The 22,253-nt window shown below is 46.0% G+C and overlaps 1 protein-coding gene across 1 annotated transcript; it reads left to right on the top strand.

The window, feature by feature from the left end:
* Positions 1 to 4,532: 4,532 nt before the first annotated feature.
* On the top strand, positions 4,533 to 7,122 carry LOC136541532 (protein NUCLEAR FUSION DEFECTIVE 4-like). The gene has a single exon (XM_066533464.1). It carries the CDS (start codon positions 4,680 to 4,682, stop codon positions 6,636 to 6,638), a length of 1,959 nt encoding a protein of 652 aa, XP_066389561.1. The 5' UTR covers positions 4,533 to 4,679; the 3' UTR covers positions 6,639 to 7,122.
* Positions 7,123 to 22,253: the final 15,131 nt, after the last annotated feature.

Below are 22,253 nucleotides of genomic sequence, written 5' to 3'. Positions count from 1 at the left end.
ACCCTGTTCCTTTAGCATATAAGTACTTTTTCAGCTAACTAACAGCATTTCTCTCTTACAAATTAACCAACGGTACTTTGAGTCAACGTGCCAATAGCCATGCGGCGTCCGCGTCTCCCGGTCCACACCTGCCGATGCCCGATGCCGATCCATGTCCATGTCCGTCCTCACGGGCCTCCCCGCACGTCGCGCTCCGCGGCCGGTGGCCAGGGGACGACGACGCTTTTACACGCGCGACGCCGGCTCCCGCGCCTCCGCCTCCGCCTCCGCCGAGGACGAAGCGCAGGGCAGTCAACAAAGGGTCCGCAGTCCGCACGCAGGCGTCGCCGTCTCTTCTTACAAAAATAAATAACAATAAAGCGAACGTCGCGCGCGCTACTCGCCGGTCACCCCCTTCCCATGATCCCCTCACCAGCCACCACGCCTGAAGAATACCAGACCGATAGATTCCCTGCGCAGTGCTGGCTCCCGTTCCACGAGAAGTCGTCGTGGCGCTGCACTCCCAAGTCAAGCTCTCGTCCCGTGCCGCCGCCGCAGCCGCAAGACCCATCGCGTCAGAATATCTATCCGGCCGGGTGCTCGATCACATCATGCATTTGTGACGACGGCCACTCTTTAATTTTTCCCAGAAGGAATTTCTGTGTACAAGTTGCATCTGGTGGTCTAGAACGTCAGAGTTTTACTCTATTTTATTCTAACCGATCATGAGCAAGTGAGCAGGCAGGCGTTTGTGGTAAGTCTTCTAGAGTACAGTACGTAGCGAGCAAAAATTCAAGCTGGGGTCACATAGAACTACTGCACTGATCCACTGCTACTTTTTTCAGGCCGTTTGGGCGCTACAAATAAATAAGGGGCTATTACGTTCTTGTCCCGATTTTGAACCTCAATTGTGATTTTATCCCCATTTTCTTCCACTTTGTGTTTTTACCCCTGCTTTTCTAAAACAAAGGCTCCGTTTACCCCTACTCCGTGAACAGCAGGTAACGGTGTTAAAAAAGTTAACAGATGACAACTTTGGCCTTTCGAATATTGCGTTTTTGCCCCTATTTCAAACCACAATTGTGATTTTACCCCCACTTTCTTCCACTTTGTGTTTTTACCCCTACTTTTCCAAAATGAAGGCTCCGTTTACCCTAATTCTTAACTCAGTTATCTACATCTGGATCAAAGCAACTAAAAATTAACAAAAGGCCTGTGAAAAGACAAACTTACCCCTTATCTCTCGGTCGTCTCTCTCAGGGTCGTCCCTCTCAACGCTAGCAGGCAGCGGGCAGCTGGGTGCGGCGACGGAAGGGCAGCGTCGGGCCGTCGGGCGGGCGCGGCGAGCGGGCGCGTGGGGCCAGGCGGAGGAAGCGGCGTGGGCGCGCGCGGCTTAGCATGACATGGGCGCGCAGCCAGGCACGCGGCTCTGCTTGGCGCGGGCGCGCGCGGCTTGGCCGACGTCACGGGCGCACGTCTCATGAAAGCAGGCGACCATGGAGTCGACCATGGGTGCGACCAAGCAGCATGGTCGGCTGCTTCCACGAGACGCGCGCCCGCGCCAAGCAGAGCCGCGTGCCTAGCTGCGCGTGCCCACGCCAAGCAGAGCCGCGTGCCTGGCTGCGCGCCCACGTCAGGCTAAGCCGCGCGCGCCCGCGCCGCTTCCTCCACCTGGCCGCACGCGCCCGCTCGACGCGCTCGCTCGACGGCCCGACGCTGCCCTTTCGCCGCCACCGCCGCCGCACCCAGCCGCCCGCTACCTGCTAGAGTTGAGAGGGAAGACCCTGAGAGAGATGACCGAGAGATAAGGGGTAAGTTTGTTTTTTTACAGGCCTTTTGTTAATTTTTAGTTGCTTTGATCCGGATGTAGATAACTGAGTTAAGAATTGGGGTAAACGGAGCCTTCGTTTTGGAAAAGTAGAGGTAAAAACACAAAGTGGAAGAAAGTGGGGGTAAAATCACAATTGTGGTTTGAAATAGGGGCAAAAGCGCAATATTCGGAAGGGCAAACTTGTCATCTGTTAACTTTTTTAACACCGTTACCTGCTGTTCACGGAGTAGGGGTAAACGGAGCCTTCATTTTGGAAAAGCAGGGGTAAAAACACAAAGTGGAAGAAAATTGGGGTAAAATCACAATTAGGTTTCAAACTAGGGGCAAGAACGCAATAGCCCCAATAAATAAACGCGGTAGTTGTAGTTGTTGGCCCACGACTAGAACGTGGGACCAATGATCCGAACGGTTAGGCGCCGGCTGGGAAGGGAAGCTAGAGGAGCAGTGGCCACAGATCCGCTGCCAATGCGTGCTGAATTTGAGTCCTTTCAGCATGCTCGAGCTCAGACCGGGCTGAGTCCTCGGCTCTTAGGTTCGTGAACCCTCGTTGAAACCCTCTCCTCGCCCGCCACAGCCATAGCGTCGTGCTGAAAGCCTGTGCGGCTGGGAACGAGGGAGGCGGCAATGTGACAATCTTGTGAGAAGCGATGGCGGTCCTTCTTGAATGTGGCTTGATGGCCAGTACGTGCTGGTGGATCCTAGTTTGTCGTCGCAACTAGTGGCCAATTAATTGGCCACATAGACTGAATCCGACAAAGTTCACCGGCAATAATGCAACCCCGGGGAACTTTGGATCTCAGCTGCAGGCGGACGAACACACATAAGGGGCTAGTGATGTGGCTTTGCTGGCTGCAGTTCGAATGGCACATTGCTAACTAGTTAGCTTTGTTTCTACATGTGTCTCCCCTCGGCTTCCTAGCCTCATTGATGTTCCTCGCCTTCCTTTTCCTCATTCTATCTTAGGTCTTAGCATACTAAGCCTATACGGAGCTCCATGGAGCTTGGTTGCTAGCAGGATGGTGCGACTATGGAGATATGGTGTTAAGGCAATGGTCATTCTTCATGTTAGCTAGTTGTGTGTGTGTGTTGGGGGAGAGGTGTCGTGTCATTGGCAAAAGCCTTGTCTTACCTTTGGTTATAATTAACAACACTGACATCGCCGGGTGCCGTTTTCCTCTTCTTGGAGGTCCCTCCCCCACAACATCAGTCTTCACGAGAAAATCTTGTTTCAGTTTCTTTATGAATAGCGGTGATTTATGTCATGTCTTTCATGTTCTTTTGTGTTGTGGTGGCAGTTGTTGGAATCATTTGCCGACTCATAAGTCCATTGGTAGAGTCATCAACCTATCTTTTTAGGGGGAGATGACCGTAACGGATTCAGAGTTGTGCATCTGGTCATCCAACGCGCTCAGCAAAGATGACATATAGTTCCCCCTTCTTGAACGTTTGGAAGTCAAAGTTGCTTGACCATGTTCTATGCGAGAAGCTCAACAATTACGACTAAGTTTTAGGATGCTCTTGTCGGTTGCTCAAAGATTCTTTCCTAAGCGAGTCTTGGTGCTGGTCCTTAGTTGTGGTTGCACTCCTTTTGTGTTTTTCCAATTTTCCTCTAGTAAATTGGACACTTGTCTTTTTTGGCTTTTTTTTTTTACTTTACTCCATCTAAAATCTATCAAACACGCTTTTGCGAAAAGATTTATTTTTGCTTTAACATCCTCAGTGACGTTGTGGTTTTATTGGGCAAAGACATTATAAACTCTAATAACCTTAATTATGGTAAAGGTAAGAGATTTTGGGAGTTAGGGTTCACCTACAAACTCTAATAACCACAATTATGGTAACGGTAAGTGATTTTGGAGTTAGGATTCACCGTTCCTCTGCTATAGAGATTAGACAAGGAGGTCACCGGGTTGTTCGTTGAGATATATGGTTTGTAGTGACTAGCCAAAGAGGCATGATGGTCGCGAATATAGATCCAACGACACCTAACGTTCAAGATGTAATGGGGAAGGAAGGACACAGGTGTAGAAAGAGGGATGAACGGAGGTAATTGGATGCCAATCCAAGATCTAGAAGGATATAAAAGAGCGACATTGTGTAGTTTTAAAAAATATATATATGCTGAGAATGTGGCAATCAATATGTCGACAAATCCAATAAATAGAAACACACACTTTTCTTCTAAAAAAAAGGAGAGAGCTGATAATTGTCCTAGAGTTTTTCTTTTTGCTGTCTTTGAATTGTTCAGTTAATTTTGAACACCAATACGTGCAAAAACATCACTAGGACACAAAAAAAACCAAACGAAATAGATTCTTAAACCTGAAAAATCACTGCTACAGGTGTAAGGAAATCCCCTAGCTGTATTCTTACTCCGGCCTAGTTCGCTTCGCTGAAAAAACAAGTCGAAATACTGTTTCGGCTGATTTATTGCGAGAGAAAAACATTGTTCCAGCTGAAAAAACAAGCTGAAAAAGACGGATTATAAGGAAACGAACATGAGGTTTACGGCGCCCAAAAATTCTTTCAGACGCTAGTGTAGTTCTAGATATAAAACATTACACCTTTCTCAAGATCCAAATTTTCAATTAGGCAGTTCGTCCTAACCTCCAACACCAACATAACAGTGTGAAAATCACGCAGCACCTCAAGCCCGTCACTCGATCCACACTCCTTTCTCCCTCAACCAGCTCCTTAAATACAACAGCATGTGTGTGTATAAACAAGCTCATAATTCAGACACAAACACACACCCAACAGACACCAACCAACGCCCATCACCCGCTCCGGACAGATTGACAGAACATCCTGCTCCTCCCTCCCCGGCCCCGCGCGCGCTAGCTGCCAGTGCCAGTCGTCGCGCGCCACAATGGTGTTCGACGCGAGCGGCAGCAGCTCGCCGGCGACGGCGCCGCCGTCGGGGAACCCTCTGGGCGTGATCCTGACGCGCGGGTTCGCGCGGCAGGTGCTCCTGGGGCGGTGGTTCACGGTGTTCGCGAGCCTGCTGATCATGGCGGCCTCCGGCGCGACGTACATCTTCGGGAGCTACTCCGGCACGCTCAAGTCGTCGCTCGGGTACGACCAGCGCACGCTCAATACGGTCTCCTTCTTCAAGGACCTCGGCGCGAACCTGGGCGTCTTCTCGGGGCTCATCAACGAGGTCACGCCGCCGTGGGTGGTGCTGGCCATGGGCGCCGGCATGAACCTCTTCGGCTACCTCATGGTGTACCTCGCCGTGTCGGGCCGCACGTCGCGCCCGCCGCTGTGGCTGCTGTGCCTCTACTTCTTCGTGGGCGCCAACTCGCAGTCGTTCGCCAACACGGGCGCGCTGGTGACGTGCGTCAAGAACTTCCCGGAGAGCCGTGGCGTGGTGCTGGGCATCCTCAAGGGCTTCGTCGGCCTCAGCGGCGCCGTGTACACGCAGCTGTACCTGGCGCTGTACGGCGGCGACGACGCCGAGTCGCTGATCCTCCTCATCGCGTGGCTCCCCGCGGCCGTGTCCGTCGTGTTCGTCCACACCATCCGGTACATGCCGTACCCGCGCCGGCGCCGTGGCGGCGGCGGTCAGGAGACGAGCTCCGACCCGTTCTTCTGCTTCCTGTACCTGTCCATCGCGCTGGCGTGCTTCCTGCTCGTCATGATCGTGGTGCAGAAGCAGGTGACCTTCTCCCGCGACGCGTACGGCGTGGCCGCCACGCCGCTGCTCATCCTCCTCGTCATGCCCCTCTGCGTCGTCGTCAAGCAGGAGTACAAGATCTTCCGCGAGCGCCAGCTCGAAGCCGCGCTCCGCGCCGCCGACCCCACGCCGCCGACCATCACCGTCGTGGACGACGCCGGCGGTGCCGGTACTCTACCATCATCCAGCGTCCTCCAGATGTCAGCAGCAGCAACGGACGACACCACCACCAAGAAAACAGAGCAGCATCCGGCGGCGCCGACGCCGACGCCAACGTCGTCGTCTTGCCTGGGATCGTTCGGCAAGTGCGTTCGAACCATGTTCCGCCCGCCGGCCCGTGGCGAGGACTACACGATCCTACAGGCGCTAGTGAGCGTGGACATGCTAGTCCTGTTCGTGGCGACCATCTGCGGCGTGGGCGGCACACTAACAGCGATCGACAACATGGGCCAGATCGGCGAGTCCCTCGGCTACCCATCCAAGAGCATCAACACCTTCGTGTCCCTGATCAGCATCTGGAACTACGCCGGGCGCGTGACCGCCGGGTACGCCTCGGAGGCGGTGCTGGTCCGGTACCGCGTGCCGCGCCCGGTGCTCCTGACGGGCGTGCTCGTCCTGGCATGCGCGGGGCACGTGCTGATCGCGCTGGGCGTGCCCCAGTCCCTGTACGCCGCGTCGGTGGTCATCGGGTTCTGCTTCGGCGCGCAGTGGCCGCTCGTGTTCGCCATCATCTCCGAGGTGTTCGGGCTCAAGTACTACTCCACGCTCTACAACTTCGGCGGCATGGCCAGCCCCGTGGGCTCCTACATCCTCAACGTCCGCGTCGCCGGGCGGCTCTACGACGCGGCCGCCGCGCGGCAGCACAACGTCGGCGGCGGCGGGAAGCACGAGAGGCTCTGCCTTGGCGTCGAGTGTTACAAGCGGTCGTTCCTGATCATCACGGCGGCCACGGTGGCCGGCGCGCTGGTGTCGCTGGTGCTGGTGTGGCGGACGTGGAGGTTCTACAGGGGAGACATCTACGCGAGGTTCCGCGACGGCGACGGCGCCGAGGGCTCGGGAAAGGACGGGTGCCTGCCGGTGGACCGGCGGGGGGCGGGAGAGGAGGAGGAGATGGAGAGGGAGAAGGCGGAGGAGGCAGCTCGGACGGGTTGACTTGGTCAGCGCCGATGCGGTGGCTTGATTCCACTCACGTCCTTCCGCTTCTCCACTTCAGCCATGATGGACTCTTCGCCTAGCTGGACCCCTCTAGTACGGTATGGACACGCCACCAATACGAAGACGAACACAAGGCTTCGATTCGTGAAGCGCTACAGATTCCATGGGGCCACGGGGTGGGGACCGAGTAGCCAACTCGCGTGCACGTCCCAGTCCAGCTCCGCCCTAGTACCAGCCAGCGGCTTTGAATACGCCATGTGCATCGCACCGGATCGACATCACATAGGAGTAGTATTCCACGACCACAAGCCTGCTGGTCCAAGCCATTACATTTTCATTTTCATTTTCATTCATGGGCTTATCTAGGGCTTGTTGAGTTCCACCAAATTTCAGAATTTGGCACTATGTAAAAAGAAGATTCCCCGTCACATCAAACTTGCGGTACATGCATGGAGTACTAAATGTTGACGAAATCAAAAACTAATTGCACAGTTTGGTTGTACTTTGCGAGACGAACGTTTTGAGTCTAATTAGTCAACGATGGAACAATTATTACCAAATAAAAACAAAATGCTACATTGAGTAACAGTGCCGCTACAGTACCTCGAATTCCGGCGGCGCCGAATCCGGGGCCGAACTAAACGCGGCCCTAGTTGGTGGTGATGATTGAGTGGTGACCACAGCAAACACATCACACGCCGCCGTACACACGGGCGCCCGCCACGCTGTGCCTGTGTGTGCGACGGACCTGTCTGTCGGCCTCGTTACGGATACGGGTTCAAGGTTTTTAATTTTGGCATCGCCAAAATTTCGGCCACCACCGAAATTACCGAATTTCGTGAAATTCGACCGAAATTTCGTCGAATTTTTTTTAGAGATTAGCACATGAAGTATGTTTTTTCTAAAAAATTTTGGATCTAAACAAATATTAGTATGATTTATGACTACATATCTATTAAATAGAAGAATATGCAATATAAACAATAGAAAAATATAAGATTAGAGTTATATAGCACATGTATTAGTGTATTAAAAATTTTTGGAGTTTTCTTTCGGCCACCACCGAAATTACCGAATTTCGTGAAATTCGGCTGAAATTTCGCCGAAATTTTGAACCCTGTACGGGTTTATGGGAGGCGCCAAACGGAACGGCAACCTGTAGGCCTGCCTCCCGCGCCTCTGGTTGGCAACGTCAGAACCTTGTGGGCCGGCCTGTGGAAGGGAGGAGCCGGACGGTGTTTGCTTCGGCCTGAGTTCTCACTCAAAACCCACCCCAGAGGATTAGGCCCAGCATATATATACATTATACTTGATGTTTTATCACAAAAAATTGGATTCGGCCAACAAAATATTCTTTTTTTTTTATGAATTACACAGGTAGAGCTGCAAACACGCACACTCACCCCTATGAAAATACGTACGCAAACTCTACCCCTATGAGCACCTTCGAAAGACTGTGCCGGCACATCTCGAGATTGATGAAGTCACCATAGGTGCCGCGCTGTCGATGGAAACGTCGCCTACCACTGAAAGCACAACGCCGTTAAATCCTGAAATAAATCCGGAGTCCGTAAATTTTCTTTAAAGAAAAAAAATCAAGTTCGGCTAATGCCCTTTTAAGAAATGGCACGTTTCAGATCAAGCTCACTGTTGGTATTTATTAACGCACATAGAAAAATCTGCAAGCGCATGGATACCGTTGTAGCTTTCACCCAAAAGTATTCAGAAACGTGTGAGATTAACTACAATCTAACTTAACCAGGGGTAACAACAAGGCTAAGGATAAATAGGAGCATAGAGAGGATAACTAAGGTTCTCTAAATCTGACTTCGGTAAGCTATGTTTTCTACTATTCAACTAGAGATATTACTATTCAACTAGAGACATTACTATTCAACTAGAGACATTACTAAGAAAAAGACACCAGCAGAGGATGCTTTCTGTGACAGAACCGTCTAATTTATACAAGATCAAGTACGACTGTCACCGCTAACACGTTGACACGCGCATACTTTCACTTATATAAACCTGGTAGTCCGCCGAGTGTCCCGAAAGACCTCGGTAAATCAACATCATAACCAAGATCGCGTGATTAAGCAGATACACATCACATACACAGAGTTGCTGCAGAAATAATATTACAAATGTGTTCACAAATAATATTACAAGTTTGGGTTTCAAAATCGATTAGTGAAAACAACGTAGTTTTCAAATGATTACATTAATATAGGTTCCAAATACATTACTAGCATAAGTGACATCCTCATATAAAAGCATATAGATGAGAAATAATATAGAGTCACCGAGCCCACCGGCGGTTAGCCACCGTCTTCAGTAGGCCAAGAACTTCACCTGCAACATGATGGGATAAACCCTGAGTACTCGAATGTACTCAGCTAGACTTACCCGTCATAAACTAGAAATAATTGACTCTAAGGAGTATGCAAGGCTTTATAAGTGGTGGTAGCTTGACAACATTTTGCATAAAAAGCGATTAACTCAATTATACAATTATAATTCTGTCATCAAGTTAATTATAACTATCCATCTCTAGATTAGCAACTATCATGTGCCAAACATGTGGTATATCATTTTAGAGCATACAATAGTAACCATAGCAGGTATAGTAATTCCATGTTTATCCGAACGAACATATTCCATAATACAATTACTACGATGTTGGGACTAGCCAAGTTTCTCACTATCCGAGAGAGACGGCGATTCGAATCGATTTTAACCAGCTGGGAATTTATTCCTAACACAAACCCAGGCAGACCAGATCAACGGTCACCTTAGGTCACCTATGGTACAACTCAAGTACGCATTTTGCGGGTTCGCCCAGCGCCGCACAATCAGGGACAACCAAATGCCAGGACGTTCAGGCCCAGCCTGCCCTTGGGCTCAGTCTGGCTCCCCGCACATCCTTACTACCATCCAGAGTGCGCACTTTGACAGAGCGGGGCCCGGCCTGAGTTGAGCTACTCGGCTTCGCGGTCGGAACGAGTTATCCGGCTAGCTAAGTGATAGGCATGCGTTCAATCTTGTCAGAAGCGTCAACAACGGTACGGTCCTTAATCGGCGTAGACGGAATCACATGAGTCAACCAACCATAGACTCCACCCGGCCTCGATTTACTTTTTAACCCATGGTTCTTTTCCATGATAGCAAATATAGCCAACCTTGCTTCGGTATCCACCTATATCTCGCAGGTGACAGGAAATCACCTGACTTCTACCGGTCTAAGCATGGCTAAGCATATATTCGATCCTGGACCTACACAGGGTTAAAGGTGTATATATCTAGACAAGGTAGTTCCATGCATCAAGTGTTTCCAGACAACTCTTATAACCTAATGCATCAATCATAAAGGATCCAAGTAATATTTTGTAAAACACTAGGAGACTTAGAATGCTCCGGGGCTTGCCTGGAATCCAACACTAGGTTAGTGTTTGTTAGATGACGCTCGCATGGTGAGCATCTCCTGTTCATACATGTACTCCAGGGGTCCTTCCATCTTCGGGATAGGCCCCACCATACACCGTCTTCGGGTTGGGCTCCAACATCATGCCCTTCATGTGGTTCATCTAGCGTACCTAGATGAGATGCAAGATGCAAGTGTATGAATATGAAGAATGGTAATATGATATGCATCACATAATAGCATTTAAGGCAAACATAAGATCATGCAAGACATAGACACCTAGAGTTATTTTAACTAAACATCACACAACCTATTATAGAGGGATAGCAAGCATATTAGGCATGGCACACAAGTGAACTTAAGTTCAGATATTGCACCCATGCATTTATCAAGAACTAACCAACATGTTTAGCCAAAACAAGAGCAAGCTAAAGCAATCACTTAGCACAAGTATATAAATCTAGATAGCGGCACAGCAGTCACTTGTTTTATTCATAACTGGAGATCCAGACATCCAAATAAGATGATGCTAGACTTTATAGAAAGATTATTAAATGATCTAAAACATGTTTATTATCATCACAAGGTGATTCCTCAATTAACAAGGTCAATCAAGCACAATTGGGCACCTCTATCCAGACTTGGACAGATTCTGCCATACAACTTCATAAGATTATAACTGGAGATTTAGACCACCAAAAGGAGTGATATTTAACAATCTAGAAAGCTCATGAAAAACACTACACTTCTTCTATTATCTCCAAGACATGATTCAAAGCTTAGCTAAGTCAAAAAACACAATTATTCAGATCTGTACAGAGAGCATGCAAAATCTGACAATGAACTTACAAAATCTATAGCTCCTAAATTATCAGGCCTATGGTCATGAAATTTGAACACAAGCTATATTCTGAAATTATCTACAACTTTGGTATTCACTACAACCACAGCAAACATCATTTCCACCACAAAAATGATTGCACAATCAAAACTGTACATGCAGCCCCACAGCAGTGGTACAGAAAACTGATAGTAACTTCAGAGAAGCATAACTGGAGTTCTAGACCTCCAACAAACATGAATCATAACTTTTTGAAAATCTTATAAAGTTACCTACAACTTTATTATTATCATAATAAGATGATTCTACAGATAACGAGGTCAATTAAACCAATGAATGCATCTCTATCTAAAACATGGACAGAAACTGACATGCCACTTTAAATAGATATAACTGAAGTTCTACATGTTCAATAAATGTGGTTCTAGACTTTTTAGAAATATTAAAAAATTATAAAAAACTTTGTTTCAAATACCTAAAGCTAGTTCTACTATTAAGAAAGCCCATAGTGCCAACAAAGAAACCCTGTCTAGGTTTGGGCAGAAACAGTCATAGAGATTTAAGCAAGTATAACTCAAGATCTACTTAACCAAAAATCATGATATTTAACTTTTTGGAAAGCTTAAGAGAAATACTACAACTCATGTATTTTCATCGAGTCATGATTCATAACTTAACTGAGCCAATTAATTCAATCATGCAGACCTATTCAGAATAGGGGCAAAGCAACATAGGGAATTTGTTATTTTTATAACTCTCAAACCATCAAACTTAAACTCCTGAAAGTTTTACCAGACATCAACCATCACCTTAGTAGCACTCCATAAAACTTTCACATTTATTTGAGCAGAAAAACTGCAGTTATGAAAAAGATAAGACACAACTAGCATTAAAAACCAAACTGCATAAATCTATTTTTACAGAAAAATATTTAAACTAAAACATGCCATATTATAGATCTAATGCATAGATAACATAAGGATTTCAAAAATTCCTCATTTGATATTTTACTATTTTTATACTAATTACTACAAATTTTCAAATTTGATCATTCAAATCTGCAAAAATCAGAGAAAAGGAAATGTAAATCTTTCATCGAGGTCCCTGTAGAAAACATCAATCAACGTCAGCGAACAGGTCCTTCAGGCACTATTTAACCATGTCTACGGGTTCGCAGAAAGATCCATCCCTTTCTTCAAATTTCCGCGCGAAGTCCCTCGTCTTCCTTTAACCACAGAGAGCAGGGGATGGCCGACGGGGAGGGCGGAACCCAGCCGAAGGAGGGCCAACGGCGACGGGGAAGAGCAGCGCGAGCACCAACGGGTCCAAGAGCATCCAGGGGACCGCTCGGCTTGTCCAGAGGCGGTCCTAGGTGGCTTGGCCACTTGCGAGCAAGCGGACACGGCGGTACAGCTTGCCGGCGGTGGCCCAAGGGCGGCAGCAGCAGGCTGCCTCGGGCTAGGAGGAGCGGCGCACGACGGCGAAGGTGGTGGCACACACGGTAGGACGCGAGGGAGCTCGGGGCGGCAGGGACGCGGCGGTGGCAAGCTCGGCCAGCTAGCCATGGCGGCCGAGCTCTGGTGCGAGCACACGGCACCGAGAGTGAGCGAGAGCGCAGAGGGAGGGCCGAGGGAGTGAGGGCGAGTCGCTCTGGTGCTCCATTACATCGAGTGAGGCGCGGGGCACGCGGCAGAGAGCAAGGGTGCATGGCAGCCACGTCCACAACACACGTCGTTCATTGAGGCGAAATTCCGAACAGGTGGCGGGCGACGGTGAGGGTGAGGTGGGGAGCCGACTTGGGCCGTCTCGGGTGCGAATTGGACATTGGGCCTAAAACGAAGTTTGAAGCCCGCGAACTGATCTTCATTTTTCATTTAGAGACCATGGTCATTAGAGCTCTGGATCGGCGAGTAATTAGGCTCCAAATTGATAGTGTCAGCGCGTTAACAGCGATGTACAAAAGTCCAAATTGATGGTCCAAACGAACTCACATGAGTGCCATCTTTTTACATGATCTTCTCCATCACGTACACTCCAACTTTTATTTTGGGACCCGATCACATTGCTTAACAAAATTATGAGAACGCGAGATGCCAATGTCGACGACGAGTCGACGATGAATTCCAGACTTAGAAAAATTCTAAGTACCAAAAACAGCTGCCGATTGAAAGTTTGAGCCTCAATTTGACATAGTTCCGAGTTGATCTGGCTCTTGGTCCAAAAACAAAGTTTGTTCTACTACACTCAAACTTCAACTTTTATTAAAGGTCAAACTTCATATCTGGTACATGAACCAACTCTTCATCTCGGTCAAAGCAGCATCTCGTTAACCCTAGAATTAGGGTTTTCGACCAATTGAGGCCTTTTCTTGACATGTGCTCCACACGAACCCTTCATTACTTTTGTTGTAGAGTTCAATTAGAGTCATTTGGGAAAGGTAGCACGGTTTGGTTGATGACCTATAATTCCATTCACTTAATAAAGCAATCCAAGAAAGATTTTAACTTATCATTTCATGCGACTTCTTGATTCCAAACTTCATGAAACTTTTCCAATCATCCATGTGGGTGGAAATTGATGTGAGGCACATGAAAGAAGCACCTTCAACATTACTTAGGTATATATCTAAAAAGGGCCAATATACAAGCAAATGTGTGTTGCCCAAGTTTAAGTTGGAGCTCACTCTTGTAGCTTTGATCTTGACACCTTCATCACCACTTAACATGCCATGTTTGAGCTCAAACCCATTGCTTAACGGGTGACAAACACCTGGGGTGTTACAGCCCTCCCCCCTTATAGGAATCTCGCCCCGAGATTCGGTGCAAAAGACTTTTAAGGGAAGAGAAGCATGTCCTCCATTTTCCAATATCAGTGATAGCCTTAGGCTACTTAACTTCGGAGTATTAGAGAGGCTAATTTGGTCAAGACACTTTCTGATACTTGCTCTTCACAGTAAGTTTGGTCTGAAGAATTTCCTTTGCTGGCTTCCATGAAGCATTGTTACTTTGGGAGGAATCCAAGACAGCACAATACTTCGTTCTCGAGATACGGAGAGTACTATGAAGCATAAACTAATTACCCATGATCTCGATTTCCCTAGTGAATATAGCATGGACCATGTGAACTTTGCACTAGACTGCAAGCTTCAGGAAGCTACTCATTACAAGGGTTCCATGCTCATTCATAAAGTTCAAAAAGCAGTCCTCTATCAAGGTAACTTAAGTCCATTTTTTATAAGAGATGAGATCATAGATGGGTAAACATCCTTGGTGGTTGTGAGAAACCGAGTAACCAACAGACAACGCCTATGCCGGTCGTAACCATTCAATCACTCAGATGCCAATCGATGGAAAACTACATAATGTTCCATGTGTGCAGTTCTCTTTCTCTAAGGATAACATTGCATTATCGGAGTCCGTTGAGTGAGCGATGAATGTGATAGCTAACGCTGTTGGCTCGGTGTTTTCGACGATCATCATTTGTGGGAATACTTGTATCCAAATGACAACAGTTATCTGGGTTGAATCTGAGGCAACCTCGTGGGTAAAAACACATGGAATGTACTAAGGACAAATCTGCCTTGGAGATCCTTGCTGGAGAAGGATGATAGTGAGGTCTAAAGGTCAACGAGAGTTGCAAGTATACACTGACTGGAAAAACAGTACACTACTAAGCAGGTTGAGCGCAATTTGACTTTATGGTGCAGTGGCGCAGTAAGTTGATTTGACTTGCACTATAGCAAAACTAGCTTTGTTGAACTGCATTGGACATTGAAGCTTCCTTTCTAATGTCAATCAACCACTCAAAATCAAAGTCTGAAGTCGGTTGTTTGACACTTTTCAAATTGTTCCCGATTCGCAAAAGCATAAATTGACTTGTAGAACACCTTGACTGCTCCAGCATTGTTGACATGAGAGGGCAAAAGTAAGGCAAAAAGGGGTGCCAGGAGTCTTCTCTAGGGCATCTAAAGTATTACAATCATCACTTTGCCAACATGACCTGAACTACAAACACAACCTTCTAATATGAAGGATGATAGTAATTAGCAGAGAAATCATAGATTCTGTACCTCTAGGTAATCAGTTCATATTCTGCAAACTACTGCTGCATTGTACACAAATTTTGGTAGGTATTTAGATCCAAGAGTCCTTTAACTACTGACCAAAATTCAGGTCAAACGGACACCGTTTGACTATCCAAACAAATCATTTACCAAAACTGCTTTATTCTGAAATTTTGTGACCGAACTGTCAAAACATCTCACAAATCCGATGCTTTACGCAACCAATCCTCAAACTAACTTAAGACACCGAAGTACCTTAAGCGAGGAATGAGATCACCAAGTTTGGTGTGAATTCAACCCTGTTTGAGCCACTAATCATCGGCTTAAGCTAACTAGTGGAGTGCCATAAAACCTTGATAGATTTCCCACTCTTCTTTTTCTTTGCTTCATGCATTGTGGAGTGTGTTCTGCACTCTCTAATTCTCTTTATGCCAGTGGTAGCTTTCTCGCTGAGGATGGAGGCTAGGGTTTTCCTGATATGCTTCCTAGGGAACAACTTCAACCATTGATGTAAGCACCAGCTCGACGATACACAAGCATTGAACTAGTTGGATGTACTTGCAGGGCACAATGCATACATCATGTGGAGGGCAATCCTACTAGATAAGGAAACATCTCTGATTACCCTTCTGTGCTTCATCCCATAGAATCCGGAACAATCCTTTGATAGCACCATATACATAATGATGCGGACTGAGACTAGGGACGTGCTTTCTCTAGCTCTTTACTTAGCTGATACAACATCTTGCACTATATGTGTGATTGTCCAGATGGAATTGACTTGACGACACATGGCCTAGAGAAGAAAGTAGTACTGGCATCGCTGACCGGCTTTGCTGTTTCTTTGCTTAACATTGTTCTATGAGATCCTTCATAGTTACCAAAGAGTCATTACCTAGCTAGAGATTAATCTTCCTACTGGTAACTAATCAGTTCTCTGAACACTTAAAAGGTTTCAAATCTTCACTCTTGACAATAAGAATTGGGGTCGAAGCATAATAGATGGTCGCCATTGAAGTCAGCAGAAAGGGGTCACACTGAAGAAGGTCGGTTGATCACCTTGCACCTAAAGATCAAGGCTAAGATAGAAAGCTCATAAGCATCAGGTGACCTATTACAGCAAATAATATCCCGGTCCATTTATCTTCCGATGGATAACTTGTCCAACTTTAAGTATTGTGTGCCCTTTTGATCCAACGGGGATGACATAAGTTGCTCACTAGATGACCGACATCTTTACAAGGACAGTCAAGTAGAGTCACTTGTCTACTACCTCTTGCAGTCTATTAACATTCCTGTCAGTGACCTATTCCTCAAAGTTTATCCTTTGGACGGCTTCAGCAGAAAGTCCTATTGCACCTGGTTTGACATATAGATCTTCTAACACGATAAGGAGAGATAACCCAGGAGGAGCTCATGTGAAAATAACACATCGGTGTAGTTATGCAATGGATCATAACTAGAAACCTCGATACCAGCACGTGCCGAGCAGCACAACCTTGTGTCACGCGCCACAGGAGGCTCTTAGTTTCATTGTGGCACCATAGTTGCTACTCATAACACCATTACTGAACATACAACTGAAAGCTCTAGTTTGGTTTTGGTAAATTGATGAAACCCTAAGTGCTAACCTAGTTTATCAAAGTGATCTTGAGATAGGTAGCACTACTCCAAGAAATGAAGCAATGATGAAGATCATGACAATGGTGATGGAATGTTGATGATCAAGTGCTTAATCTTGGAAAAGAAGAAAGAGAAAAACAAAAGGCTCAAGGCAAAGGTATAAATTGTAGGAGCCATTTTGTTTTGGTGATCAAGACACTTAGAGAGTGTGGTCACATTTAGGATAGATAACCGTACTATTAAGAGGAGTGAAACTCGTATCGAAATACGGTTGTCAAAGTGCAACTAGATGTTCTAACTCATTGCATATGCATTTAGGATCTAGTGGATCACTAACACCCTTGAAAATGTTTGTGAAAATATGCTAACACATGTGCACAAGGTGATACACTTGGTGGCTAGCACATTTGAGCAAGGGTAAAGAAGATAGAGAAGAAAGGAGGTCAGTCTCACTGTTTACACTGTGACCGGACGCTGGTCATGGATGGACCGGCGTGTCCGGTCAGGCGTGGCAGAAAAGACGCCAGCATCGGTGATGCACCGGACGCTGGGTCTGAGACGCACTGGACGCTGGCTGCTGCGTCCAGTCAAACGGACGGAGCGATACAGTACCTAGGGTATTGCACCGGACGTTGGGCTGTGTCCGGTCAAAGTGGACCGGACACGTCCGGTCGAAGAAAACTGGTTTTGGAACCTTACTGTAAATGACCGGACGCTGAGGCTTTAGCATCCGGTCACTTGTGCCGGAGCATCCGGTCAGTTAATAGCCGTTGAGATCTGGCGGCTCAAGTTTAACTCAGAGTGACACATGGCATACATCTGTTGACCGGACGCTGTGTTCAGAGTCCGGTCAGTCTGACCAGAGCGTCCGGTCAGCCCGAGTTGTGCCCAGTGAAGGGGTACAACGACTCTATTTCATGGGGGCTTCTATTTAAGCCCCATGGCTGGTTCAAGCTCACTCTCTTGCACATTTTCATTGACATAGCATCCTTGTGAGCTTAGCCAAAGCCCTCCCACTCATCTTCATCATTGATCCATCATCATTGTGAGATTGGGAGAGAATCCAAGTGCATTGCTTGAGTGATTGCATCTAGAGGCACTTGGCATTCGTGTTGCGCTGTGGATTTCGCTTGTTTCTCTTGGTGGTTGCCACCACCTAGATGGTTGGAGCAGCGGTGGAGGATTGGCATGAGTTGGTGATTGTTCGTGGCCATCTCGGGTGATTGTAAGGGGAGTTGTACCTTCCCCGGCGGAGTGCCAAAAGGTAACTCTAGTAAATTGCTCATGTCATTGATTTACCTCACTTGTGGGTAGGTTCTTGCGGCGTCCTATCGCATGGACGAGATTTGTGAAACACCTCTTAGCTGCCGAACCACCAAGTGTTGGTCGACACAACGGGGACGTAGCGTGTTGGCAAGCACGTGAACCTTGGGAGAAAATCGGTTGTCTCTTGCTATTTGTATTCTCCCGGTGATTGGCTTAATCTTCATCTTGTGATTGGTTCACTCCCCTTCACGGTGGTATAATCGTATCACTTACTCATTTACATTTCCGCAAACTAGATATAGCAAGCTCTTTAGTGTAGCTAGAATTGAGAGCTTGCATTGTGTTTGAAGTTTATCTAGTGGAGCTCTTTAGAGTAGCTTTTGTGAGAGCTCTTAGTGAGTAGTGATCATTTAGATTGTGTGCCTAAGTAATCATTGCTACTAGAATTGTTGGATAGGTGACTTGCAACCCTTGTAGAGCTAGAGCAAGTTTGCATTACGCTATTTGTCTTACTAATCAAATTGCTCTAGTTGATTTGTAGATTTTTAAATAGGCTATTCACCCCCCATCTAGCCATATTAGGACCTTTCAAGTGGTATCAGAGCCGTGGTCACCATTTGTGTAAAGGCTTAACAACCTCGGTGTCAAATTATGGCTCAAGTTGTGTTCAACCATGTGGGGGGCAAACCACCATTCTTTGATGGCACAAGCTATGATTATTGGAAAAGAAAGATGAAGATGTACTTGGGTTCAATCAATGATCAAGTATGGGAAGTGACGGAGAATGATTATGCTATCATTGATCCCGACAATCCCACCAACCAAGATAGGACCAACAAGCAATGCAACACAATGGCGCTCAACACCATATACAATGCCATTGATTCAAAGGTGTTTGAGCAAATCAAGGATTGTGAAAGAGCTAATGAAGTGTGGAGGAGATTGGAGGAAACCTATGAGGGCACACCGGAGGTGAAGAGTGCCAAGTTATATATTCTCAAGGACAAGTTGACAAGCTTTAAAATGAAAGACGATGAGAGCATTCTGGAGATGTTCCATCGCTTGCAAGTCATTGTCAATGATTTGAAGGATTTGGGAGAAAAGATCAAGAATGATGATGTCTCTTATCGGTTCTTGATGTGCCTACCTCCAAGGTTTGAAATGTTGAGATTGCTAATCATAAGAGGAGGATTGAAGGAGATCACCCTTAACCAAGTACTAGGTGAAGTCATGACACAAGAGACATACCATGTGGAAAGGGAAGGGGATGGCAAGGAAGATAAGAAGGAAGAAGAAGACAAGAAGAAGAAAAGCATAGCATTCAAGGATAGCTCATCATCATACAAGAACAAGGGCAAGTCCAAGAAAGAATCAAGTGATGATGAGGACCTTAGTGATATTGATGATGAGGCTGTGGCTCTATTTGTGCGCAAGATGGGCAAGTTCATAAAGAAGAAGGGCTATGGTGCTAGAAAGAGAAGAGATCACACTAAGAGCAAAGAGTATGTGAGAAGATGCTATAATTGCAAGAGCTCCGATCATGTTGTAGCAAATTGTCCATACAATAGTGATAATGATGAAGATGACAAGAAGAAGCACAAGAAGGACAACAAAGAAAAGAAAGAAAAGAAGGAGAAGAGGATGACCTTCCAAAAGAAGAAGAAGGGTGGAGGCTATGTAGTCACTTGGGATAGTGATGGCTCTTCGGATAGTGATAGCTCTAGTGATGATGACAAGAAATCTATCAAGAGATCACTAGCAAGCATCGCCATCAACAACAAGCCCTCCATCTTTGACACTCCATCGACATGCCTCATGGAAAAGCCTACCAAGGTAAAATATGATGTGAGTGATGATGATGAATGTGAAAGTGATGCTTGTAGGAGTGATGATGATGATGAGGAGTACTCAAAGGAGGAGCTCTTGGATATGTGTGAGCAAGTGCATGCTTGCAATGAGATGAAGAGAAAGGAGTGCAAAGAATTGCGCAAGAAAGTAAAATTTCTTGAGCAATCCTTTGATGAGCTCAATGCCACTCATGAGAGGCTAATGAATGCCCATGAGAAACTTGGCAAAGCTCACACTAAGCTTGAAAAAGCTCACTCCTCTCTCATTGAGCAAGTCAAGAAGGAGGAAGCCAAGAAGGAGCAAGTGATAGTATCATGTGATATGAGACTAACATGTGATCTTATTGATGAATCTTCTTATAAGCCTATTGCTATTGCTCCCACTAACACTTCTTGTAGCACTATCACTTCCACTCCACCTATAAATGATGCATCACTAAAGGTGGAAAATGAGACCCTCAAGAAGGAGGTGAATGAGCTCACTCGTGCCTTAGGCAATGCCTATGGTGGAGATGCCCGCTTGCTAAAGTGCTTGGGTAGCCAAAGGTTCTCTCTCAACAAAGAAAGATTAGGCTATACCCCCAAGAAAGGCAAGGCGGCCTTTGTCACTCCCAAAGCTAGCTTTGTGAAGGGCAATGGTCGGTTTTACAATAGATGCAAGCAAGTTGGGCATATAGAGCAATATTGCAAAATTAACAAGAACAAGCTATCTAATGTATCCTCAATCAAATTTGATTCTTGTTACATGCTTATTAAGGGTGCCAATTGTGTGATGGCTAAGTTCATTGGTACACCAATTATGGGCCCAAAGAAGAAGGCCATTTGGGTACCAAAGACCTTGGTGACTAACCTACAAGGACCTAAGCAAGTTTGGGTACCTAAAAAGAATTGATTTTTTTTTGTAGGTCAATTATAAAGCCGGAGGAAGGCATTGGGTGCTTGATAGTGGGTGCACACAACACATGACCGGTGATTCAAGAATGTTCAATTCAATCAATGAGAACAAGAGCAATGGGATTGATAGTATCATATTTGGTGATAATGGCAAAGGCAAGGTCAAAGGACTTGGTAAGATTGCAATATCCAATGATTTGAGCATTTCCAATGTGCTACTAGTAGAGAGCTTGAACTTCAACCTTTTGTCGGTAGCTCAATTGTGTGATCTTGGTTTCAAGTGCATATTTGGTGTGGATGATGTAGAAATCATAAGTGTAGATGGCTCCAACTTGATATTCAAAGGATTTAGATATGAGAATCTATACTTAGTTGATTTCAATGCTAGAGAAACTCAATTGTCAACATGTTTGATCACTAAGTCTAGCTTGGGTTGGTTATGGCATAGAAGGCTTGGTCATGTTGGAATGAAACAATTGAACAAGTTGGTCAAGCATGACTTAGTTAGAGGCTTGATAGATGTCATATTTCAAAAGGATAAGCTATGTAGTGCATGTCAAGCCGGAAAGCAAATTGGTAACACACATCCTAAAAAGAGCATGATGAGCACATCTAAGGCATTTGAGTTGATGCACATGGACTTGTTTGGACCAACCACATACACTAGCATTGGTGGAAATAAATATGGATTTGTGATTGTGGATGATTTCACTAGATATACATGGGTCTTCTTTCTTGTTGACAAGAGTGATGTGTTTGCAACATTTAAATCTTTTGTCAAGAGCATTCACAATGAGTTTGAAATAACAATCAAGAAAGTTAGAAGTGACAATGGTAGTGAATTCAAGAACACTAGAATTGATGAGTTATGTGATGAATTTGGAATTAGACATCAATTCTTGGCCAAGTATACTCCTTAATCAAATGGCTTAGTTGAAAGGAAGAATAGAACTTTGATTGATATGGCAAGATCAATATTGAGTGAGTACAATGTGAGTCATTCATTTTGGGCCAAAGCAATCAACATGGCTTGCTACTATAGCAACCGACTCTATTGTCACCCCATGATGGAGAAGACACCATATGAGCTATTGAATGGAAGAAAGCTCAATATAGCATACTTTCGGGTTTTTGGGTGCAAATGCTACATATTGAAGAAAGGCACTAGATTGAGCAAGTTTGAAAAGAAATGTGATGAATGTTTCTTGCTTGGATACTCCACTACAAGCAAGGCTTATAGAGTTTGGAATTTGGCTAGTGGTACTCTTGAGGAGGTTCATGATGTGGAGTTTGATGAAACAAATGGTTCCCAAGAGGAAGATCAGAATCTAGATGATGTGAGATGCACTCAATTAGTCAATGCAATGAAGAAGATGGATATTAGTGAGATAAGGCCTAGACAGGTGATTGATGTTGAAGATGACAAGAATCAAGTGCTCTCTAACTCAAATGGGCAAGCTAGTGGTTCCCATGATCAAATTCAAGCAAGTGCTAGTGATGGCAATGTGCGAAATCAACAAGTGGCTAGCTCATCATCTCAACCAAATGATCAATCAAATGCAAGCAATCAAGTGCAAGTGCTCCAACCAACCAATATTGCAAGAGATCATCCATTGGACACAATCATTGGTGATATTTCAAGAGGAGTGCAAACTAG

Source organism: Miscanthus floridulus, chromosome 3, assembly GCF_019320115.1.
Source record: "Miscanthus floridulus cultivar M001 chromosome 3, ASM1932011v1, whole genome shotgun sequence".
Taxonomy (NCBI): Eukaryota; Viridiplantae; Streptophyta; class Magnoliopsida; order Poales; family Poaceae; genus Miscanthus; species Miscanthus floridulus.
The sequence above is the reverse complement of the archived record's forward strand: the minus strand, read 5'-3'. Positions and strand labels throughout refer to the sequence as shown.